Genomic DNA, 26,868 nt, shown 5'->3' with positions numbered 1-26,868 from the left:
GAGTCTACATTCCTTGCCCAATTTAACCCCATATACCAAATAGTGTTAAGTGCTGAAAATGAGAAACATTTTAATAAATTTCATATTAAGAACTTTGGATACCACTCTGCATTAGTGATGGCAGAAAAAGATAAGGAGAAAACAAAATTTTCAGAGATTTTTAAAGGAAGAATAAACTTAAGAGAAAATTCCTTTGGATTGTATAGCTCTTTAAAAATTCTCTACCTTTTTCTTCAACATGATGCCAAAAAAAAAAAAAAGAATTTACTGAATAAAAGTAGCCAGGAAGGGAATCAAACATTTATAAGATAAATTTATTATTTTTCTGGCCAAAGTGCAATGATTTTTAAATCTTCTTAAACAACTATGAAAAAAAGTATTCAAGACAATAAAATACAAATGGAAAATTTAACCATTAAATTTCTTCTGCTTTGTACTAAACCCTATACTTAATCTAGAAAATAAAAACATTTTGAAGTATTACTAAAACACTAACCGAATCACTTTTATAAATCTAAGTACATGCATTTCAAGGTTCCACTGCTACGGATTTTGTTAAGATCAGTTTAATCATTAATAACATTATATAATAGAGCAAAAGGAACACATGTTGTTAGATGTGATCCCTGACCAATACCCTCAAATTTATATCAGAATAAAGCTGACAATTCCACCAGGCTTTGAACCCCTAGTGCCCCTATCCCAATCCTGGAAGCAAAGACTATGCCCTGTCACACAACTTTGTACAAGCTGTAGTAAAACAAAGTCTAAATTTTCTTACCTTTCTATAGGAAACAGTCAGTTATTTGATAAATACTAAAACACTTCTAAGACTTAATTTTATGAGTTTGTTTACCAAACACATTGTGCAAGAACTGACTACACAAAAAGTTCCTTTGGAATTTGGTCCACAAATTCACTTATGCAGGTTGGAAATTTAAAACCTGCAAGGGAAAGAAGACATGGGGAATCCCTAATTCAAACATATTGCAATTACTACAGGGATATTCACACATACTAAAAAGTTTTGCTCACAAAAGGCACAAACTATATAAGGGATATTCTTTCTGAATAAAAACAAAGAACTACTTAATACCCTTCTTTGTTTTGTGAGCACCATAGCTAAGATGAAGTTAGACTCAAATTCACTGTCTACTCCCGTGACCAAAAAAAAAATCTTTTTAAATTGAAGATAAAAAATTTAATTTGTCTTACTACATACTTTCCAGCCATTAACTGAGATATAATTATGAAACATTAAAATTGCCTTAAAAGGGGGTTGTGACAGCAGCTATCAAAGCAATATTCAAGCATGATTTCAAGGATGCTTTCGGGTTCAGAGTTAGCCTTCTTTGTCAAAAATCTTCACAACTTCATCAAAAACCTAAAATGGAAAAAAGATAATAATTTAAAAAAGCAGATATTGTTAAAACATCATATGTCTAAGTTTCTGTTAAAACAGTAAATTTTATATTAATTTTCAAAATGGATCATTAAAAAACACATAATTTCTTAGTTTCATCTGCTTTACTTTAGACAGTAGTACAATATCATAAACAATACATATAAAATTATGAACATGATGTTTCAATTTTATTAGTGCTTTAGGACAAAACAAACTTCTTAACAGGCTACCAATAACATGATAGAAAGTAAAGTGGCTTATCTTCCTAGTTCTGATTCTAAAACACTATGTCTTCTAATGTATTCAGTTCAGTTCAGTCGCTCAGTCGTGTCCGACTCTTTGCAACCCCATGAATCACAGCATGCCAGGCCTCCCTGTCCATCACCAATTCCCAGAGTTCACTCAAACTCATGTGCATCAAGTCGGTGATGCCATCCAGCCATCTCATCCTCTGTCGTCCCCTTCTCCTCCTGTCCCCAATTCCTCCCAGCATCAGGGTCTTTTCCAATGAGTCAACTCTTCACATGAGGTGGCCAAAGTATTGGAGCTTCAGCTTCAGCATCAGTCCTTCCAATGAACACCCAGGACCGATCTCCTTTAGGATGGACTGGTTGGATCTCCTTGCAGGCCAAGGGACTCTCAAGAGTCTTCTCCAACACCACAGTTCAAAAGCATCAATTCTTCGGCGCTCAGCTTTCTTTACAGTCCAACTGTCACATCCATACATGACCATTGGAAAAACCATAGCCTTGACTAGACGGACCTTTGTTGGCAAAGTAATATCTCTGCTTTTATTACCTCACCTCTATAGGAAGCGGACATGGATAATAAGTCAGAAATGACTATATGATGTAAAGAAAAAAAAAAGGTCCAGGGACTTCCCTGGTGGTCCAGGGGTTAAGAGTCCACCTTTCAATGTAGGTGACATAAGTTTGATCCCTGGTTGGGGAACTAAGATCCCACATGCCACGGGGCAACTAAGCCGTGCGCTGCAGCTACTGAGCCCATGAGCTCCATCTAGAGAGGCCATGTACCACAACTAGAGATGCTGCATGCCCAGTGAAAGATCCTGTGCACAGTAACCAAGACCCAACACAGTTAAAATAAGCAAATTAAAAAAAAAAAAAGTCCGGAGGAAGATGATTCAGGGAATCAGAGACACTAGGACTTAAGAGAAACTAGAAATAGTGACTGAACACTGAGGGCTTGCAAACCACAGTTCAGAGACCACTGATTCACGAAGGAAGAGACAAGCATTGAGTTGTGGAAACCCTGCACCTCTGGAGCTACATACTCTAGGATGGAAGTGGTGAAAACAGTTGGGGCAATTCAGCTAGATGATTTCATGTTACAGATTTTTCAAAAATGATCATGGTCCAAATCACAGCTCTGAAGATGCCAATTTTCCAGTGCTCAAAAAAAGAGGTTAGAAATAATAAACCACCTACTTCTTACAAAGAACAAGTCTGAAATTGTAAAACCGACTTTAGATTCTATTCAAAAATATACCTGAAACTAACACAATATTGTAAATCAATAAAACATACATATATCAATTAGAAAAAAAAGAAAAAGCTTAGCATTTCCTTCAGTCTCCAGTGTTCTGAAAAGCAAAATAATCTGTCATAACACTGTATTTCTTTTTCTCCTGCATACTGCTTCCCTCCCCTCCCAAAATCACATTTTACTTTACTTTTAGGCAGGTTAGGGGTACTCACTTCATCAACAGATTTAGAAGCATCTATTTTCCTGACTTTCCCCATTTCTTCATACAAGTCAATAATTGGCTTTGTTGACTGAAGATAGGTTTGAATTCTGCAAAAGAAGCAAATATTGCAAGGTCCTAAGTATACTTCTCTCCCTGGCTATAGATCAGGGGACAATACAGAATAAAACCCAAATGACACCCTCCCTTATCATCTTTTTAGACAAGCCATTCTATATTTAAGCGTGACATTTTCTATTTCTGGACCAAAATGCGTTAAGTGTTGAATCTGTTACTCAAGTTTCAAACTGAGGCACAGTGGGTATGGGTAAAAACTGCAAAGTACCTCTTTTCCAAGCTCTCTCTGTTGTCATCACTTCTACCACTACTCTTTCCCCTCTCAAGACATCGTTCAACACAGATCTAAAAACAGAAATGTATAAAAGTTATTTTTTAAAAGATATTAATTTGGCAGTCTTCTGGCAATCTTTTAAACCTGAAAAGAGAACAAAGTTTGAAGAGATTACCAACAAAACCCTGCTTTAAACCCAATGTGTCTAATTCATTAATCAACATGCAAAGTTGAAACATGTGGTTCAATTTATATAAACTAGGTTAAATAAGTACAGAGCATAATAAGAATTCATTCATGACTCAGTTTTTCCTGTGTACTTTTTTTTCAAACCGCAATAAAAAGATGATCTCTATGTGTATGGTTCCATCTAGGATATATTATTAACTTATTAGGTATGAATTACATGCCTCAAACTTTGTTCCATTTTTGCTTATTTTCAATAATTCCATAAATATCTAAATACTTGAGTCAACATATTTGCATTTGAATAAAGTATCCCTTGTTAATCGTGAATAAACATTCCTTAGTTATAAAGCTGTGGTAACATTCTAAAAGTAACTTTGAAGAATAAGTGAAAACATATTTTTGGGGGTTGGAAGAAGAGAGTTACGTTTTAAAACAACTCAAAAGCTGCAGCAAGTCTCTCCACCACAAGCACATTTGCAATTCAACCTAAGAATAGTCAACTTCCTTCAAGGCACTACTGCTGATTCTTATTCTTTCAGGCTGTTGGCATTAATTTAATAAAGTTTATATTACAGCTGTCAAACAGAGTCAGGTCTTTTAATTAAATGATTCCCCCCGCCCCAAAAAAGGATTCCAAGAAATTCATTCAGCTATTCAAAAGTACGTCTGAGTACGTTATTAGAAGTGCCAGAAAGAAAGTCTTCTTTCCTGCTTTTTTCAATATCATTTCACTCTTAAAAGACAAATCAGGCTATCTTAGATGTTTCTTTAAAAAAGAAAGATTTCCCAACTTCCCCAAAATGTGTTTCTTTTCCACTAAGCAACACTCTAAGGCAAGATACTCTCTGAAAATAGTGTCTACTCAAGAAGTAACAGTGCAGCTTCATTACCTAATATTATTATGAGTCAATTCTTAATTCAAAACAAAACAAGCTCTTGTTATTTTGAAAATAAGGCAAATTTTAGGCCCACAAGGTTGCTGATGCCAAACAGCTTTCAATAATTCAACAGTAAGACAATGCTGTTCTGTCCATCCAACTTACCAGTTCAAAAAATACTGTTGCCAATATAAAATGTAAATGTAAGTAAAATAAATCACTTTCTTTTTCTCTAATAGTTGACCATCAGCTGTTTAAATGCCCATGTTGGCAGATGAAGATTTTCATTACCTCATTATTACAGTCAAAAAATAAAACAAAAGATACATCAGCTTTCCCATCCATGGTCTTATTCCAGCCTTGAAGGTTGTCCTGATTTCTTGGAAACCCATCAATCAAGAATTTATTCTTCTGAGCATTGGCTGCCATTGTCTGATCCATTTCCTAAAAAAAAAGGAAGATTTGAATTCAATGCTACATTAACAAAATGCAATTTCTTAAGCAGAGTATGTTTTATTATTATTCTTTATATCGTAAATGTGGAGAGTACACAGGAAAAAAAAATTTAAAGGAAATAACATGTTTGCCTCCAGCCGACAAGAGTTATGGATATGTATCCCTCTCCCATTTTATACACATACACACACAATTTTTTTTCTATAGTTTAAAAATTTTCTATAGTAAGCATATATTATTTTCATAAAATTATTAACAGCAAGAAAAGAAAAATAAGCATTAATCAATATTCTTGCTCCAGCTACTAGAGACCCATATCTTACTTTCCTTTTCCTCTTCCCAAGTCATTTAGCTATGGTAGGGAGTACACTGCTTCTATAGGTACTCAGATTCTCTGCAGTAATTCAAGTACAACTGCAAAAAACTTTGGACATATAAACTGTTAGCAATGCTATTAGTGTAGGAGTAAATACTTTTTTTTTCATAACTGAAGCTAATTTAAACCTAAATGCCGGACTTCCCTGGTGATCCAGGGGCTAAGGACTCCGAGCTCCCAATGCAGGGGGCCCTGGTTTGATCCCTGGTCAGGGAACTAGATCCCACATGCTGCAACTAAGACCTAGTGCAGTAAAATAAAGAAATATTAAAAAATAAATAAATAAACCTAAATGCCACTGGCTACCCCAAAACACAGGTAGCAAGAGAAACAATACATTCAGAAAGATAGCAAGAATTATTTCACCATCCTCTTCCCAAGTCTGAATTCAGGTAGAATGTGGAAATCTGTGAATGGGAGATACAGATCTTGAGTCTCTAATTCTTTTCACTATCAACCACCATGGGATAAGCACAGATGTATGACCTTGGCAAACTCCAGAGGAGTTTCTATTCTAAAGCAAACCAACAACCAGTTCCCTCAGTGCTCAAACAATCCTGGTTCCTCAAGAAGAACAATGGCTGTCAGGACGTAAATTCCTTTATCTGGGGGTTGGCTTTATCCTAGTATCTAGCATCTCCAATATTCACAAAACTTTCACAGAATGCTTTTGTGTCCCTGCTATAGCATTTCTATCCCAATTATGGTAGTAGAAGATATCTGAAGAGGCACACTGATACTCTACTCACTCAACATAACACTCATTTAAGGTCTAACCATCACGGAACATGAAGAGCAAGGTCATGGCCTCTGGAAGGCTTATAGTCCAGTGGTTAACAAATATGTGTAACTCAGTGTGCTAAGTTCTATACTGAGGTATGCAAGGATGCTGTGATAAAACCAAGAAGCCGGCACAAACTACCTGTGGAACCACCAGAAAGAGTTTTACTGAAGTGATGGCAGTGAAGCTGAATTCTGAATAATAAAATGGCAGGCAGGCAGGGATCAAGGTACTCCAGAATGTGTCAACTGGATGTTAAAGGCTCAGAAATGAGGAAGCATAACAGCTTTGATGAATCTGAAATAAGCTGGTAGAGGTGAACCTTAGGATGCATGTAGAGAGTGGCAGGAGATATGACTAGAAAGTTGTTTTTTCAGTCGCTAAATCATGTCGACTCCATGAGACCCCATGGCCTGTAGCACACCAGGCCTCCCTCTCCCTCACTATTTCAAGTTTTCCCAAGTTCATGTCCACTGAACTGGTGATGCCATCCAACCATCTCTTCCTCTGCTGCCCTCTTCTCCTTTTGCCTTCAATCTTTTCCAGCATCAGGGTCTTTTCCAACGAGTCGACTGTTTGCATCATGTGGCCAGACTATTGGAGTTTCAGCTTCAGCATCAGTTCTTACAATGAGTATTCAGAGTTGATTTCCCTTAGGATTGACTGGTTTGATCTCCTTGCAGTCCAAGGGACTCTCAAAGAGTCTTCTCCAGCATCACAATTTGAAAGCATCAATTCTTTTGTGTTCAGCCTTCTTTATGGTCCAACTCTCACATCCATATATGATTACTGGAAAAACCATAGCTTTGACTATATGGACCTATGTTGGCAAAGTGATGTCTTTGCTTTTTAATACGGTGTCTAGATTTGTCATAGCCTTCCTTCCAAGAAGCAAGCTAGACTAGAAAGTGGGTAGGGCCAAAATTAATGAAGAACTTGTACCACACTAAGCTTTTGGTTTTTATTCTGCAAACAATACAGGACCACTGAGAGATTTTAAGCAGTAGGAGAACATGTTCCCATCACCTTTAAAAAAAAAAACCTCTGACCACACCATAAAGGATGAATAAAGAGACAAAGATGGATCAAGGGCAAAAGACTAATGATAAGGCTCTAGTGATAGTCCAAGTAAGAAAAAGAGAAGATTTGAATTAAGATGATAGTAGCAATAAAGAAAAAATGCTAAATAGAAGAGGGTAAAGAGAAAGATAATTGAAAGGATCTACTCACTGAACAGATTTGGGAAAGTGAGGAAAAGGTAGAAATAAAGGATGGATCCCAGATTGCTGGCCTGCGCAGCTGGGTAGATGGTATTAACCAGGATACGAAATAAAGGGTGATCACATTTTAGATGATACAGTCAGCCTTTGGCATGATGATTTTGAGACACTTGTTGAGACACTCAGATGGATGCCTAATAGTTAGAAACATAGGTCTGGTTCAGAAAAAAAAGATCTGTGCTAGAGTTACAGATTTTGGCATCATTAGCACAGTGAAAACCTTGGGCATGGATAATACCATCCAGCAAGAAATGTATAAAATAAGAGGCGCACCAAGGATGAAACCTGAGAAGCATCATGGTTTGCAGAAGACTTATTAAAGGAGACTTAAGAAATAGCAGTCACTGAAGGAGGAAGAGAATCAAGAGACATTGTGTCACAGAGAACAAGGAGGAACAAGTTTCAAAAAGACAGTAAGTTAAAAGAAAAATGACTGAAAATATCCCCTAGATTTGATAAGAGAAGATCACTGGTAATATCAGAATAGTTTAGGTGAAAAGGGAAATAGAATCTTGGTGCCAAGAGCTGAAGAGCAGAAACGGAAAAAGTAAAAAATATAGATTACTCTTTCACAACTAGGTATAAAAGTGGAGAAAGGGCATTACATTCAGAGGATAAGGAGAGAGGATTTTGTTAGTCTGAATGGTAGCGGGTTACTCTAATCTCTGAGACAAGAGGTAAGAATGTGTGTGAATGAGCCACTCTTCAAGTTTCTCTGGTTCCAGTCAGAAGCTCATACATCTCTTTTCCATCAACTTTCAACTATTTCTTGCTGTTCCCACTTATCCATTTCTCCTTCACATTTCTTGTACGTGAAAATGCCTATTAATGATTATAATCTTGAGAATCTTTAGTGGAGAGTCATGTAGACCCAAGGTATCTGGTTTTCAGATGGGACCTATTTTAGTCTGATAGCTGTTAGTCTCAGCATTTCGCACTGAAGATGGGGATGAATATACCAGAAAAGGAAACATCACGACTGAGAGAATGGCAACAGTGGGAGGGTCATGGGAGGGAGGGACAGGGGGAAGGAAGAAAGGAAGGAAGGAAACAGAAAAGAGAAAGGAGGAGGGGGAGAAGAGGAGGAGAAAAGGAAGAAGAAACAGAAACAGGAGGATGGACTGTCTGCACACTGGGAAGGGTCAAGTGCACACAAATGAATGTTGAGTTGTAGCTGATCCTAGACCAAGGCAGAGAATGCTTCCTTCTGTCCAACTGCTTCCCAGGCGAAAGTGGAATTTCCAGTTCTGCCATTCTTGACTACCATGACCACCCTCCACAAGCAAGAAATTCAATACTCTAATTTTTCCATTACTCAAAGAAAGGGAAGATTTAATTTCTCATTTCCTTGTTGGTTTAAATTGGTTGGCATTCACACTTCTTACCCTCCTTAACAAACTGATGGTTATCTCAACTGGCACAATCTTTCCATCTTTAATGTACTTTTCAATGAGTTCACCATACTGTGAATCTGGGTTTTTCCTTTCATCACGGAGAAGTTCTCCTGCAGAAAGGTGTGTGTAGCCATATTTCTGAAAGAAAAAACACATAGAAAAAAATAAAAATACATTCAACCCAGTGATAGGACTATTGCTTTTTTCCCTTCATGGAAATTTCTATATTCTAATTTTTCTACAATGAACAAGCTTTGCTTATATAATAAAATAAATAATAAGGAAAAATTTTAGAGAGATTTCATACAATCCCATTTGCTTAAAAAATATCCTTAACCTACATAGGGCATGGTAGCTATAATGTTCAAAATCATGCAATCATCCCCAAATTTATATAACTATTTAAGGATTAATACTCATTATATACCTTCACAAATACAAAGTTTAAATGTAATCAAGAATATTCAAAGAAAGGCCTAAAAAAATCTATATAATTCAAGGCAAAGCACCCCCCCCCCCGCCACCCAAATCTTACCCCAGTTGGCTGTACCCACCTTCTGTAAAATCTTTCCTTTCCTTCCTTAAATTCAACACATCTAAATTGAACTTGTCAGCACTTACACAAACCCCATTCTTCTGCTTTGTTCCCTTTCTCAGTAAATAGTACAAGTCCTACCCCCGCCACAAAATTAGCTTTCCTGACCACTCTGGAGAGTGGACACACAATTAAATAGTCTTAGAATATCACTGTCTCTCCATCTAGATCAGTATTTTCCTTATCATTCTCAAAGTCCATTTCCTACCTCTCTGGGTGTGACTAGAGAGGTCTCATCTGTAAAATGGGAATACAGATACCTATTTTGCAATTTAGTAGTGATGATTAAATAAGATAATGTATGTAAAATGCCTACCAAAGAGCCTGATATATAGTAGGAGATAAAAGCCAACAATTATCTCCTTGCCATCATGAAGATACTTAAATAATTTGGAAACATTTTTGTACTGTATATACACACCATCTTATATTATTATATATATGTTTGTATGCATGTATATGTATTCACTTTAGAGGTTCAGATAGAAAGACCAATAAAAGGACTTAAGAGTGATAATAGATATGAATATATTGCAAAAGGTCAGTAGTACATTAGTAGTATGGCTAGTAGTATGACTGTGATGACTGTATTACTGAGGTTTACAAATGATGTATTAGGTCAGGGTATAGGTTAATAGTTGAACTATTACATAAAACGATATAGTGTTATTCTGCCACTTCTGCATGGTTAGAAAGTGAAACCAATACAGATCTGAGAGACAATTACTGAAAAGCTTCTTCCCCCACATGAACTTGCATGTTTTCTTTTATTAAATCAAAAGAGCTATAAAATCTATTTTTACTCTCAAATATCAGGATATTGAGATCTATATTCAATGTTCAGTTACAACAATCATCACATCCCAAACTCTTAGAACTCCCTAAATGAATTTTTATCTCATCCATATTAAATGTACAGTAAACATTTGATAAATTTTATCTTTAATTTCAATGTTAAGATTTGAGACAGTTCACACTCCCACCATTCTCCCTCCAAAATAGAATGTTTCAATCATACATTTTACAAAAAAAATAACTCTCTCAATTATTCATGCTATAGTGAGTTTTCTCTCTGTGTTTTTCTCTTTTTTTGGACTGCAGAAGCCAAACATTCTTTACCCCTTTTCCATTTCCAAAAATTGCTGGCTAAACTTGCTCTTGTTTACTAAAAGTAAGCTAACAATAAGGTAGTCAGCAAAGGAAAACAAACTCTAAATAGTTTATTTGCTGACTAAAATTGGATATAAAGTTTGATGAGAGTAAATAAAACCACAGCATTGCTCATGTCTCTCTTAGGCATATAGCTCGTTGCAATAGAAGAAATGATCCAAAGTGTATTCAGTTGTTGTAACAGGCTTTTAAAAACACTCCCATCATTTACAGAAAATGGAAATACAAAAGTACCTAATTATTTAAACTGTTATTTTAAAATTATCTTCACACCACACCATTTTAAAATGCCGATTTTTTATCACCAAGTATAAGCTATACCAAGTATACTTTTGAAAAACGAGTATGGAAAAGACTATTGAGAAAAATGAGATGTGACCTACTTTGCCATTTACTATGTACAAATTTCAGAAAGCATTTTGCAACTACTGTCCACAAAACTTTATAGCAGCTTCATTTCCCACTGCTTACTTTGGCTCCTACTTGGAAGTCTCTGCTTGCCGGATGCTTTCATCTGGTCTAGAGATTATAGCATATGGTTATATTGAATAAATGCAGAGACAAACAGGACTACCCGACGGCAAACACTCAGTGAAACACCACCGATACAGACTGCTCTGTACAGACTGCCTTGGATGGAGGAACAACACATACATTTAGAAACCCAGCTAGTAATTTAGAAATTAGTATACACACTTTTTGTTTCCTAACACTGAAGAGCTCAAATTTGCAAGCTTATATTACATTACAATGGGTTTTGGCATGTCACTTTTTAAAAAGAGAGACTAGCTGTACATTGTATAAGTGTACAAATAATATTTTTTTTAAATTACATAAAAAACAACCTTATTGGCAAAGTTCAAGGAGACAAGGAATTTAAATAAATATAATCATGTCAAATCTGTATATATATCTTTCTATTTCTCATCTACATTCATTTATAAAAACTATTCTATCTACCAGTTACTTTTTTATACTATATTTTTCTTAAGGATTTTGCTGAAGCTTTCCTCTTACCACAGAGTTTCTACAACAAAAAAGCAACTATCACTTACACACTAGTTATTATGGTATCTAATAATAGGTAGACTTTAAACAGCATGTTTTCAAAGCATTCTGCTGTCATTAAGTAGTCACTGATGCCAATTTTGAGGAAAGCAAGAATGGCTGTTTCTCAGGTTTAATCAAAATGTTTTCACATTCTCTGAAATTTCCTAGTAATTAAAATCTAGTAGGTTACTAATTATAGCCTTAAAAGCAACACTCAAACCACAGCAGGTTATAAATACTATAAACTATAATAACTGCAATTACAAGCTACCGTTCAGCTAAAATTAGTAGTTTTCTAGTGACAAATGTATAAACAATTCATTTATTAGAGTAATCATCAAAATTTTTACTTTCATTTTCTCCTTTAAGATGTTGAGAAACAACTCAATGACTTCTACAAATCAGGCACTAAGATTAGGAGAGAGGAAAAAAGCACTACTTCTCAACAAGTACAGAATAGCACCCTATGTTACTACAAATAGACAAATGTTGACAACTTCATAGTATCAAATTTCAAATTATCTCAATAACTTCTCTTTCCATCTTTCTAAATTCAGGCAATGTCATTCTACGTGAATAGAAATAACAAGAAAAACAATCAAGACCAAAACCAAAGGAAAAAAAAACAAGTTCAAGGTACAAATGATGCATAAATGGCAAGTCCTTGGGGCAGGAAGAAATCCAGATGCCAGGCAATTCCTCTTGTGAGTATGGCAATTAGAAAGTAGAAGGAACACAGCAGAGATAGCAGATACAGATATATTTTTAAAGCAACCAAGTGAGTTAAAACTGTTGGTGTCCTTTAAACAGCTGACACATGTATGAAGCATCTAAGTTTACTTTGCACTCCCTGTAAGATTCCTGAACTTTCAAAATCTAGTTCTGATTCTGTACTGTCAACAATGCACCTTCAGCGTAACGCCTAGAAATGCTACCTGGGGCCATTCAGACTCATCGGTTTGGCACTTGTTGCAAACAATAGCTTTAGAGCTTAGGGCATCCCAGCAACATTTCATGTAAGGCTGTCATTTACTTCAAAGGCTTTTCCAATAGAACTTCTTCCAATTGCTGAAATGTATGACTAGCAGTTTTCAGTAACTTTATCTGCCAGTCTTGGAGAACTTTCTTTTGACTGTAAGAACTGCTATACAGTGCCCAGATGCTTAAAACTGGTCAACTGTTTAGGGCTCCTTCCAGTTTTACCCAGAGAGGGTTAAAAAAAGGATTTTTCTTATCATCACCATTATATGGAGGTTAGGAAAGAGAGAAAGAGGTGTGGATAGAGAGAGAGAAAGGGAGGGGGTAGAAAAGAGGAAGGAAGGAGGGATGAAAGGAAGGAAAGAAGACAGAGCGACTATCCAGTGGGAGAAAGGCTAAAAAGAATATCTGATTCAAATTGCCAGTGGATTTCCAATCTCATTTTTAGTTCGCCCTCACTGTATTTCCAAATATGTACATCACATTTGACCATGCCTATTTAATTACAAATCGGCATATTAACTACAAACTATGAAAGTTATAAACCAAGCTAAATCTTTTCTTAGGCAAAATCTTTAGCAGACAGACTCCAAATTAACATGAAGCATATTTCTTTCTCTAATTAAAGAGTGATATTTTAAAAGCTTACATCCTGCAAAAGAGAAAAGAGGAGGGATATAACCCATTCAACTGTAGACAATTAAAGCACTATTTCATTTTCCTCAATGTTTGCTACTCATGTAAGAAAACCTTAATTCAGGCAATACGTGGAACTTATTTTAAATCCACAAGTATTTACTGAGTCTCTACAAAGTGCCAGGCAAAAACGCTAATTTGGGGAGATATTTAGGTTATACTCACAAAGGATGTAATAGTGATTTACATATTTAAAGTGAGTTGAACTCTACTATTAATTAATAGAGTCAATTTTTCATATTTGCATTAACTTTCCCCAAGGAATTCAGTCTCTACCAGCACTGTCTGCTTGGGGAATGATAAGAAGGTTAGCAGGTTGGTGCAAATGTAATTGAGGCTTTGAACTGTGACTTTTAAATCATTATAACTAGGCTTAAATATCTTTATTAATCAAAATAGGAACCATTACAATCAACACAATCTTGCCAATGAGAAATGTTTATTCCTGTAGCATAAAAATCCATGCTTAGGGATTCGAAGAACTCTTGGAAAGCATTTTCTGTCTCCTGCTGGTTGTGGAAGCATTTTCCCTGCAAAATGTTGTTGAAATGCTTGATGTAGCAGTAGTCAGTTGGCAAGAGGTCAGGGGAATACGGTGGATGATGCAAAACTTGGTAGTCCAATTCATTCAACTTCTGAAGCGTTGGCTGTGCAACGTGCACTCAGGCACTGCTGTGGAGAAGAACTGGGCCCTTTCTGTTGACTAATGCCAGCTGCAGGCACTGCAGTTTTCGGTGCATCTCATCGATTTGCTGAGCATACTTCTCATATGTAATGGTTTTGCCAGGATTCAGAAACCCGTAGTAGATCAGTCAGGCAGCAGACCATCAAACAGTGACTATGACCCTTTTTTGGTGCAAGTTTGGCTGTGAGAAGTGCTTTGGAGCTGTTTGCCAGTCCAACCACTGAGCTGGTCATCGCTGGTTGTTGAATAAAATCCACTTTTCATTGCACAGCACAACCCGATTGAGAAATGGTTCATTGTTGCTGCACAGAGTAAGAGAAGACTTCAAAGAACACTTCAAAATGACGATTTTCTTGATTTGCAGTCAGCTCATGAGGCACCCACTTACCAAGTTTTTTCACCTTTCCAATCTGTTTCAAATACCAAATGATTGTAGAATGGTCGACGTTGAGTTCTTCAGTAATTTCTTGTGTAGTTTTAAGAGGATCAGCTTCAATGATGGCTCTCAGTTGGTCGCTGTCAACTTTTGATGGCCAGCCACTGTGCTCCTCATCTTCAAGGCTCTCGTCTCTTTGTGAAACTTCTTGAACCACCACTGTACTATATGTTCATTATCAGTTTCTGCGCCAAATGCGTTGTTGATGTTGTGAGTTGTCTCCGCTGCTTCACGACCCACTTTGAACTCAAATAAGAAAATCATTCAAATTTGCTTTTTGTTTAACATCATTTCCCTAGTCTAAAATAAATATAAAACAAGTAATAAGTCATTAGCAAAGAAATATGCACTTAAATGATGTATAACATAACCGCATTTAAGAATGTATTTCAATATCAAAAAGCAAACTTCAAAAATGCAAAAACCGCAATTACTTTTGCACCAATCTAACAGAACAATAAATAAAACTTAAAGAGCGGTTGGTCTAGAAGCTACGAGACAGACTGTTCTCTCATTTGTGTAGGCCTCAATGCTCCTCTAACATTTTGCAGGCAGCTTCTCAGAACAGAGGACTTTGGCACCTGATTTACATACCAAACGGCCCCTACAGCAACCGTGAATGGGAATTTTCACATTCCAATTTCATTCTAGTTGGTCATTTCCAGTATTTTTATTTCTTTTAAGTCATTTCATCCATTAATTAATTAATGGCTTAATCCACAGTCCCTATATCAGAAAGGGATGGAAAACAGTCGAAGATGAAGGAAGGTGAGGCCCAGAAACCTCCAGTGGTTCCAGGAGATTAGGGGTAATATTTTGAAAATTTCCAACATTAATGGATAGGCACAGAGGTCTTATTAACCTTAACCATTTATCTTATTAACTAAATGATCAATTCTTAAAGTCACTGCAGAGCCTACAAACAACACACTCACATCAGCACAATACAAATATTGTTGCAGGTGGTCTAAGAGCCTAGAATTCAGGAAATTTATTTAACCTTTCTTAGATCTCAGTTTCTTCATTTCTAAAATAGAAATAATATCTATACTACCAGAAATCATACCTATACTGTACTACACAACAGCCACAGCCAAACATCATTGTCAGCTGTTAAAATCAGAAGCCTCTCCTGAAGAACACGCTCCTAAAAATGTGGTCTACACTACTAGATTCAAGACCTACCATGAGAGTACTCAGATCAGGGAAGAGTTATAGTAATTTGAATAGGCTATTCTTGGAGCAAACTCCAAGATAACCAGTGGCTAAACTACAAATTACATACCAATAAAGGTGCAAAGTCAAAGAGTAACTACAGAATAAGAAAAGTATGATACATGAATCCAATTCACTATGCAAATATCCTCAAACACACAGGCTCCAAAAACTGGCATCATAGATGTATTTAAGTACACTAAAAACTTATGAGAACCTACAACAATGTGTTTATCTTGTTTACTTTCTTCTTATAAACAAATAGGTCAATAGCCTTCCAATCAACTAGCGATGGCTAATTAGAAGATGTACCTTTTAAAAGATCCTATTCAAGTCAACTTACCTCAGTTTAAAAAATCCTACACAGTACTAAACAGTACTAAAAACTTAAATTTAGGGATACTAATATGTAAGAATTATATGGAGAAACTAGAAACACTTAAAATCAGTATCATAAAAAGAAGGCATAGATAATGGATAGAAAGATTCAATACAGTAGATATATAAATTTTCCACAAATTAATCTATAAATTGATAGCAACCTCAATCAAAATTCAACTGGGATTATTTATTTTTTAATGAAACTTGATGAGTTGATTCTCAAGTTTAATATAAGGGGTAAATGTGAGATCATGACCAAATTCAAAAATATTAACAAACACAAATGTGAACTTGTCCTACCAGGTGACATAAAATATTACAAAGCTATAGTAATTAAAGCAGTATGAAAAAAATTTTTTTTAATTTTAAATGGACATGAATTTAAAATAAATAAATAAAACAGTATGATACTGGTCTAAAAATAGCCAAACATAACAATGAAACTCAACAGAGTCCAAAAACAGACCTAAGTATAAATGGGAATTCAATAAATGATAGTTATTATCTAAAGATCAACAGAGAAAAGATGAACTATTTAATAAATGATACTATGCAACTGGCTACCATCTGAAAAAAAAATTAGATTCTTGCACATCATATGCAAAACTAAATTTCAGGTAATTAAAGTTCTATAACAACACAATACAAGCAAAACAAAACAACAACAAAACCCAATCACAGGACAGTACCAGGGGGAAATAAGATTGTGAGAAAGACACTCCAAAATAAGAATCAAAATGGCATGTTTGACCATATAAATAATAAAAACTTCTGAACAAAGAAAGACAACATAGATATAACCAAATGACAAGCAACAGACTGGGAGAAAATACTTTCACCATACAAAGGTGACAGGGTAATATACACTGTATATAAAGACGTCCTACTAACAAAGAAAAATGCTCAATACAAAAGTGGGCAAAGGATAAGAACAAACAATTCAAAGAAAAGGAGAGAATAGATGCTCAACCTTACCAGTAATCACGAAAATGCAAATTAAAGCAATTTCATTTTTCACACATCAGATTGGTTAAAATAAAAAGATGTATCTGGCTATGGCAAGGACCAGGATATAAACTGCCTAAGCAGTTTTAGAGGGCAATTCGGTAGTCTAACAAAATTTAAGTCTGTATACCCTTTGGCTCAGTGATGCCATTTCTAGGAGTTGAGCTACTGAAACAGTTGTGCATGTGCATAAAGACACATGTACATGGCAGTTTATGTTAGCATCATTTGTAAACAGAAAATCTAAATGCCCACAAATATATGAATAGTTAAATAGATTATTGTATATATTATGAATAGAGTAGAGCTATCTACATGTGCTGATATGGAAAGCTATCCAAGATATACTGTTAAGCCAAGAAATGCATGGCACGGAACAAAAGGCAATATTTGTGCATGCATTTTTATCTGTGTATAAATATATCAAAAAAGGACCAGAAAGCCACACATAAAAATGCTGATAGATGATTACATAAGGAGAATAAGGAAGCTAAGGTTAATTAGAGAACTTTCAGTTTTTACTTTATGTACTTTCAAATTGTTTGAATCTCAAAGTACATGTATACATATAAACTTTAAAATTTTTTTAATTTAAAAAAGGTTATATTCTATCTACACGTCTCTAAATGGCAAATATCACAAAGTAAGACTGATGATTTAAGTGTTTTATTAATACCAGATCCTAAGAGAACAGCAAAATAAATAGCCTAACATTAGGAATAAATATTTCTACATAAAAAGTTATCCAATTCCATGAAAAAAGAAAAACAGTACCTGCACAATCACAAACTTATTTAGAATTTAAAACTACATCACTGTTGAGAATAGCAGCAAAAATCAATTCAAATGTTTGGATAAAAATTTCCTTGGAAAGTGATCCATTCCTCAAACAAAGGAGAAACAAAGTATAATATAGCAACACAGAAACACACTGCATGGGCATGAAGTCAAGAGTTATAGAAGGAGACAGAAAACAGTCCAGTTTTATAGCCTAGAAACAGATGGAAATTTAGAGACACACTGAGTTGAGGATCCAAAAGGCACAGCAGCAGAATTTTAAAAGGAAACATATTTCAGTGAAGCCTTACACTAGGCACTTGAGTTCAAAATTATAAGCAGGATGTTCTGGAAATGACACCGCCATGGCAGACAATGTAACCACACTACTTCTAGTCTCCAAAATGACCCCTTGGCGCATTTTCAGAACTTTACTGTGCCAACCTCTCTCAACCGTTTTTTCTTTTTCTTTTTAAGAAAGAGAAAATTAATCTAGCTTAGACAACAAAGAATCATCTTCATTTTTAGTTCATCAACCTGTGCTAATAGGAGGTGTGAAGAAAATCAATATTTAGCTTCAAAAAGTAGTACGTTTTTAAAAAAACTTTGGTATAAAATTTACCTTTATGATTACATTTTTCTTAATCGAAAATTAAAGTCAGTCTACAAATACATATTTTTGATGGTATAGCTATCAAATTCTAGCCTGGCCTGGGATTTAACATTGACTACAGACAAATTAAAAGACGCTTACTCCTTGGAAGGAGAGTTACGACCAACCTAGATAGCATATTAAAAAGCAGAGACATTACTTTGCCAACAAAGGTCCGTCTAGTCAAGGCTATGGTTTTTCCAGTGGTCATGTATGGATGTGAGAGTTGCACTGTGAAGAAAGCTGAGTGCAGAAGAATTGATGCTTTTGAACTGTGGTGTTGGAGAAGACTCTTGAGAGTCCCTTGGACTGCAAGGAGATCTAACCAGCCCATTCTAAAGGAGATCAGCCCTGGGTGTTCTTTGGAAGGAGTGATGCTAAAGCTGAAACTCCAATACTTTGGCCACCTCATGCGAAGAGTTGACTTATTGGAAAAGACTCTGATGCTGGGAGGAATTGGGGGCAGGAGGAGAAGGGGACGACAGAGGATGAGATGGCTGGATGGCATCACCGCCTCGATGGACCTGAGTTTGAGTAAACTCCGGGAGTTGGTGATGGACAGGGAAGCCTGGCGTGCTGCAGTTCATGGGGTCGCAAAGAGTTGGACACGACTGAGTGACTGAACTAAACAGACAACTATACCCATTTATATAATGTAGACCAGAATATAAGGGATTCTTGTTTCTTGATGAGAATCTGACTTTCTCACATGCAGGAAATGTCCTAGTAAGTGATGAGCTTATGGGTAATTTTTATGGAAAACTTTCTTCCCTGACGTAACTACACAACAGGAAGAATGCTGGAAACCACTGTGAAAAATGGACAACCTCTCCCATCTCTCTAGTCTGACTTGGTGAAAGTTGCTCAGTTGTGCCCGACTCTTTGAGACCCCATGGACTATACAGTCCATGGAATTCTCAGGCCAGAACACTGGAGTGGGTAGTGGTTTAGTTGCTAAGTCGTGTCCGACTCTTATGACCCCATGAGCCATAGCCTGCCTTTCCCTTCTCCAGAGCATCTTCCCAACCCAGGGATGGAACCAGGTCTCCCACAATGCAGGCGGATTCTTCTGCAGCTGAGCCACAAGGGAAGCCCAAGAATACTGGAGTGGGTAGCCTATCCCTTCTCCAGCAGATCTTCCCAACCCAGGAATTGAATGCAGGGGTCTCTGGCATTGCAGGCAGATTTTTTACCAACTGAGGTTAGACCCAATTATGCCCTGGAATCAGTCAAGGAAGTAACACAAATCTATTACTCCCACTCTTCCTTTCTGCCTACACTATCCCCTCTCTCTTCCACCCTCAACTCTCAGTCTCAGGCACAATACAGACACTCACCAATTATACCTCTTTTACAGTTTTGGCCTCACTATCAATCTTTTAATCTCTGCTCCATAGGCAATAGAAAGCATACTGTATGTTCTAAAGTGCAAGATATCAGACTTCATCAAAGTTAAAATTTCTGTGCTTTCAAGGGCACTACCACGAAAATGAAAATATGACCCACAGGATAGAAAAAAACATTTATAAATAATATATCTGGATAAGGGACTTATACCAAAAATATATTTTTAAAACTTTACAATTTAGTAATAAAAACCCAGCTTTAAAAGTTACAAAAGACAGTTTTTAAAATGCAATATTCTGCAGGGAAGAAAAAGGACAAATGATCCAAACAGACATTTCTCCAAAGAAGATAAAGAAATGGCCAATAAGTATGGGAAAGTTGCTCAACATCATCAGTCATCAGGGAAATGCAAATCAAAACCATAATGAGACACCAATTCACACCCATTAGGATGGCTATTTATTTATTTTCCTTATGCCTTGATTCAAGCAATTTATTCATGTGAATTTCCTCTCCCTATGTGGTCACTGCAGAAATTTCATTTCGGATGGCTATTTAAAAAAAAAAGGCCATGTGAGACATGAAAGATGCTCACAGCATTAAGGCATTAGGGAAATGCAAGTCAAAACCACAATAAGATACCACTGTACACCTACTGGAGTGGTGATAATTAATCAAACAAATATAACATGATAAGTGTTGGTGAAGATAAAGAAACCACACATCATTGGTAGGAAGGAAAAATGGCACAGCTGCTGGGGAAAATAGTTTGGCAGTTCCTCAAACAAGTTAAACAGAATTATATGATCCGACAATTCCACTCCTAGCTATATAACCAAACGACTGAAACAGACGCTTGCATGTCAGTGTTCACTGCAGCACGACTCAAAATAGTGCAAAGGTGCAAGCGCTCATCCAACGACAGATGAATGGATAAACAATACGTAATATACATATAGAGTGAACCATCATACAGCCATAAAAAGGAATGGATGAAACTTAAAAACATTATGCTAAGTGAAATAAGCTGTAAAAAAAAAAAAAAAAAAAAACAGGGGGGAACAAATACTGTATGATTCTACTCACACAACGTACCAAAAACAGGCAAATTCAGAGGAAAAATTAGACTAGAAGTTACTAGCGGCTAGGGGAAGGGATGAATGGGAAATTATTGCCTAAAGGTAGAGTCTTTGGTGTGAAGAGAAAGTTTTAGAAATCGTGGTGATGGTTGCACAACATTATAAATGCAATTTATACCACTGAATTACACACTTAAAGTGGTTGAAATAGCAAATTTCATGATATATTTTGTGTGTGTGCTTAGTCGCTCAGTGGTGTCTGACTCTTTGCGAACCCATAGACTATAGCCCAGCCAGGCTCCGCTGTCCATGGGGATTCTCCAGGCACGGATACTGGAGTGGGTTGCCATGCCCTTCTCCAGGCCAATCTTCCCAACCCAGAGACCGAACCCAGATCTTCGGTATTTCAGGCAGATTCTTAACCATCTGAGCCATCAGGGAAACCGTTGATATATTTTATCACAATTTAAAAAAAATTAGTAACATAATAACATATCAAAACCTTTGAATTGTACACTTCAAGTGCATGAGTTGTATGGTATGTAAATTATATTTCCAAGTTATTTTTTTTAAAAACACAGAATATGATTTCTGAAAAATCAGAAACAAAATGTCTAAAACAAAGAACCAATTAATTAATGTATGTAATCTATAGAATATGATATCATCATATAGATTATGTGGTAAAAGTACATTTACTAACATGATAATATGCTTGTGATATTATAAGTAAAAAGCAGGTTTCCAGAGTATGAGCCTACTAAAAAAAAAAATCTCTGGAAATATATGTCCCCAAATATTCATTAATGGTGGTCTTTTCTGGGTGGTAAGATTCCTGGTGATTTTTACACTGTTGTTTTACTCATCTGTATTTTCTAATTTTTCTATAATGTATGTGTACTATTTGTATAATTAAAAAGTAACCAAAAGTAAAAGCACTTGCATAGTTAATAAGACAGTTAAGGTATATATCCAGGCTTAGCTTAGACACCCAGTCATTAGGTCATTTGCTCCATTTGGCATCGAGTAACCTATTTTGAATATAAAGAGCATTTATACTATAAGCTTTTCCCTAAATCTAGTTGCCCATTCTAGGATTTTTAATCTAAGCTAACTCCAAATATTTTCTCTAAGTAGAAAGACCTTTCATATTTGGTAGACTCTAAAATACCACCTCGAGTTTTTAAAAATCTGTAAACTGACTAGTGTGGGTAATCATTTCCTTATGCCATAGTAAACAATGGGAATACAATGCTTCCTTAAACTACTTTAATCTAAATTACTCTTTGATCTCTTTACCATAGACCTTTTCTAAAATAATGTTACTCTTTACACATTTTACTGAGGGCCATGTACTGTGCTGAACACAGTAGATGCATTATGGCATTTCATCTTTATAACAACCCAGTGAAGCTGGCATTATTATCATCACTTTACAAATGAAGACACAGAATCAGAAAAGTTAAGCAATATGGCCATAAGTGGCAGACTGAGATTTGAGCCAACATCTGATTTCAAAGTCTACATTCTTTCTAATACTATACTATATTGTAACAAAGTTGGCTCAACATCCCATTTCTTAAATATTTTTAATTAAAAAAATTCATACACACAATTGTTCCATTTCAAAAAGCTATTCCTTTTCCCGCCTTTACACATACTTTGTTACCACTCTGAAGTTCTATGTAAATATGAAATTCAGTGGGAATTTATTAAGTACAATTCCTTGGTGCTCCCATTCATATAGCATACAATGGCAAAGAATATATACCTATTCATAGTGACTGAATAATATACCTCCTGAATGTGACTACATAGGATTACAGGATTACTATCTAACATTGAAGTCTCAGTATAGAGATCTGTTTTGGGGCTTTCCAGACCATTTACTTTCAAACTCCTCATTTTACAGAAGGGGAAACTGAGATAAGCTGACTTGCTAATTAGCGGAAACTGGCACTTGAACCCAGGTCTTGTGACTTTCAGTGACTATTACTCCACAGTGGACCTCTGAGGTAATTCCTAGGTGACAGACAAGGAGACAGAATCTTGCCATCAAGGTACTGTAGTCTTTGCATGCAGAATCTGCTGCTGCTGCTGCTACTAAGTCGCTTCAGTTGTGTCCGACTCTGTGGGACCCCAGAGACGGCAGCCCACCAGGCTCCCTCGTCCCTGGGATTCTCCAGGCAAGAACACTGGAGTGGGTTGCCATTTCCTTCTCCAATGTGTGAAAGTGAAAAGTGAAAGTGAAGTCGCTCAGTTGTGTCCGACTCTTCATGACCCCATGGACTGCAGCATACCAGGCTTCTCCGCCCATGGGATTTTCCAGGCAAGAGTACTGGAGTGGGTTGCCATTGCCTTCTCCACAGAATCTGCTAGTGGAAACTAAAACGGAGACTTCAAGTTGATGGACTTTATTATTTTGTTGTATCCTAGCAAGGAGATGAGATCAGGAACTTTATCCACATACAGAGTCAGGCATATCTGACCCACCACTCAGCCAGATTCTGACCATCCTTGCTTCATTTGCTTCATTCTTGCCTTTTCCCACTCCTGACACCATTTCCACTTGCCTCATCCAATAATCATTCAATAAGTAGCAAATAAAAATTTCCAATTTAAAAACCTAAATTAGGACTTCCCTAGTAACACAGTGGATAAGAACCTACCTACCAAGGCAGGGGACATGGGTTGGATCCCTGGTCCAGGAAGATTTCACATGCTTTGGAGCAACGGAGCCTATGTGCCACAACTATTGAGCTCTAGAGCCTGGGAGCTGTAATTATTGAAATCCATGCCTAGAGCCTGTGCTCCGCAACAAAGAGTAGTCCCGGCTCACCACAACTAGAGGAAGTACATGCAAAGCAATGAAGACCCTGAATAGCCAAAAATAAATAAATGAAAATTATTTTTAAAATAAAAAACTAAATTAGCCATCAAGTCAATTCCCAATTACATATTATCTGGGCTGTCTCTTTACTCCCAGTAGACACCAAGAGGAAAAAATTCATGTTATTATCAATATCTACCTAAACTATACTTAATTATAAAGGTAAGTCCTATAGGCCAAATTAAATACACAGAACTTTCCAGTGACAAACACCAATGACTACTACTTACATCATGGAAGTTCCAAACAAAAAGTGAGCAAGGAAGGAGCCTTTTTGTGAAGTCCCAAACTGAGCATATTTAATTGCTTGTTGGTATAGAATACACCCTAATGATGAATAGAACCAACTTACTGGTCTTCTGGAGATGGCTGATGGAAACCAAGCAGGGAACCCTGTATTTTTTGGGGACCCAGTCCCTCAAAGTTTCTGAGAATGGAACATAGTAACTGGGAGTTCTTCCTTTACCAAAGTTCAACAAGCAGCAACAACCTGTCAGCAAACAGTATGTCCAATCACACCTGTTCTCTATTAAATTCTAAACGCTCTTATCACATGTTTAGTCTGTAAATATGTTCTTAATTTAACTGAAATGTTAGAGTCAATACATTTTCATATGGTAACTGGGCTAAAAGTACTAGCTTTAAAGCTAAGAAGAGTCAGTGTGATCAAGTTAATATGACACAAAGAATAAGACAGTTATCCCCTGCCCCCTGCTATGGTTTTTTCAGTAGTCATGTAAGGATGTAGGAGTTGGACCATAAGGAAGGCTGAACGCTGAAGAAATGATGCTTTTGAACAGCAGTGTTGGAGAAGACTCTTTAGAGTCTGTTGGACTGCAAGAAGATCAAATCAGTGAATCTTAAAGGAAACCAACCCTGCATATTCATTGGAGGGACTGATGCCGAAGCTGAATCTCTAATATTCTGGCCACCTGATGCAAAGGGCCAACTCATTGGAAAAGACCCTGATGCTGGGAAAGACAGAGAGCAAGAGGAGAAGGGGGTGACAGAGGATGAGATGGCTGGATGACGTCACTGACTCAATGGATGTGAGTTTGAGCAAACTCAGGGAGATAGCGAAGGACAGGGAAGCCTGGTGCTGCAGGGTTGCAAAGTGTAGGACATGACCTAAAGACTGAACAATAACCCCTGCTTCCACCCTTTTTCCCTTATCTGGTCTAAAAGTCTCACGACAAGAGAAGTTTCTCTGAAATGCTCTGAATTTCAATTCAGAAGGACACGGTTACAAATACGATAATCCTAAAAAAAAAAAAAAAAAATACTGTACTCCGTTGTGACTTTCAAAGAGCTTTCAGATTGCAGTCCTCTCCAATTAGCATATTAACTAGAATGTGGTGTTTACTTGACTACCATCACTAAAAACATTAACCCGAAGGATGTCAATGAAGTAGATTTCAGTGGGAATAAGGATACGGAGAAGAACCAGAACTAAAGAGGTGTTCTGAGCTAGGGCAGACTTAGGTAGAGGTGTCTAATTTTGATGGGGCTGGAATATTCATTCAAAATCCCTCTGAGCACAGCACACTCATGTAGTTATTAACATATAATGTTATTATTATTACCTTTCAAAGCATGACTGAGCTGGCCAAAAAAGACTAATTCAACTTCATATAAATAAGAAAGCACAAGTCCAGAGGAATCAGAGAGTGCTGGATTTGTGGCTGCCCTGGGGATGTCCCCATCCCCAAATCACAAGTGGCTGGAGCCTAGGATTTAATAGGCCACAAAGAAGGGAGAAGAGACAAAGACTGAGGCCTAAGTAGGATTGGAGTTCAGATCAATGAGTTCCACATAAAGTCAGGTGCTTGACCTAGGAAAAGAGAACCTACCATGCAGAGAAAACAGCAAAATTTCCTAACCACAAGCCTATACTGATTAAAGAAACTTCTAAAGGATATACTTCAAGAAAGAAAATGATCTCAGTGAGAAGGTCTGAGGTGCAAAAATAAATTGTTAATAAAGAAAGTGGTATGTATTTTTATTTTTATAACAATTTATTATTATTATAATTATGCATATTATTCCCGGAGAAGGCGATGGTACCCCACTCCAATACTCTTGCCTGGAAAATCCCATGGATGGAGGAGCCTGGTAGGCTGCAGTCCATGGGGTCGCAAAGAGTTGGACACAACTGAGCGACTTCACTTTCATGTTTCACTTTCACGAATTGGAGAAGGACATGGCAACCTACTCCAGTGTTCTTGCCTGGAGAATCCCAGGGATGGGGGAGCCTGGTGGGCTGCCGTTTATGGGGTCGTACAGAGTCAGACATGACTGAAGCGACTTAGCAGCAGCAGCAGCAGCATGCATATTATTCCAAACAAACATTTGTATAAAACATTAACAGGTCATTTGTAGGGATTAAAAAAAAAAGTCAATATAGAATTTAAAATCCTAAAAAAAAGAGAAAACAGAATAAGATAGAAAATAGAGTCAAGTGTCCTAAGGTCTATTGTTTAGAGAAGAGTAAAAATATTAATATTAGACTCAAGTTAAATAATATGTGTGCTTAAAATTTCTAGTGTAACCACTAAAAAGAGACTGTATAGCTTCCAAAGTAGGAAGGAATAAATCACGAGGAAAAAAAATCTTAAGCAACTCAAAAGAAGGTTGAGGAAGTAGGGGTGGCAGAAAAGCAGGTAAAACTAACACAGGAAAAGTAAAATGATGATGATAATAATAAACATATTTATAAAGGACTTACCATGTACCAGGCACTGCTCTAAGTACTAATATGTACATTAGCTCATATACTCCTCACAAACCATTCTGAGGTAGATAGTATATATTATTAATATTCCCATTTTACAAGTGAGGAAATTGAGGCACAGAAACTAAACCTTTGCTAAGATCTCACACACAGCATGTGTTATGATCAAGATTCATACCTGGACAGTCTAACTCTCGAGTCTCAACTCTACATGCTGCCTAATAGACAATACACTAGTGTGACAGTTTGACGTTTGTTTATGTCCTTTCAAATCCATTTTTCTTCAGTGTAACAACCAAGAATGCCAACCAAAGTGTAGCTACTTACATTGCTCAAGATACTTCCTTCACTGACTATGGACAGGC

At 36.5% G+C, this 26,868-nt stretch overlaps 1 protein-coding gene across 3 annotated transcripts in view; it reads right to left on the bottom strand.

Moving 5' to 3' along the window:
• Positions 1 to 296: 296 nt before the first annotated feature.
• CMPK1 (cytidine/uridine monophosphate kinase 1) overlaps positions 297 to 26,868 on the bottom strand; it is a 36,242-nt gene continuing 9,670 nt past the window's right edge. For all 3 annotated transcript variants that reach the window (XM_086387154.1, XM_086387159.1, XM_086387158.1), the window contains exons 2-6: positions 8,808 to 8,954; positions 4,821 to 4,973; positions 3,457 to 3,533; positions 3,124 to 3,220; positions 297 to 1,384 (exon numbers count right to left, since the gene is read on the bottom strand). In XM_086387154.1, the coding sequence (XP_086243280.1) occupies positions 1,343 to 1,384; positions 3,124 to 3,220; positions 3,457 to 3,533; positions 4,821 to 4,973; positions 8,808 to 8,954 (516 nt within the window). In that variant the 3' untranslated portion in view covers positions 297 to 1,342. The remainder of the gene's footprint in view (positions 1,385 to 3,123; positions 3,221 to 3,456; positions 3,534 to 4,820; positions 4,974 to 8,807; positions 8,955 to 26,868) is intronic.

This window comes from Bos grunniens, chromosome 3 (assembly GCF_055505025.1).
Source record: "Bos grunniens cultivar Pamir isolate PY7600 chromosome 3, Bosgru_T2T1.0, whole genome shotgun sequence".
Classification (NCBI taxonomy): Eukaryota; Metazoa; Chordata; class Mammalia; order Artiodactyla; family Bovidae; genus Bos; species Bos grunniens.
This window is presented reverse-complemented; position numbering and strand designations above follow the sequence as displayed.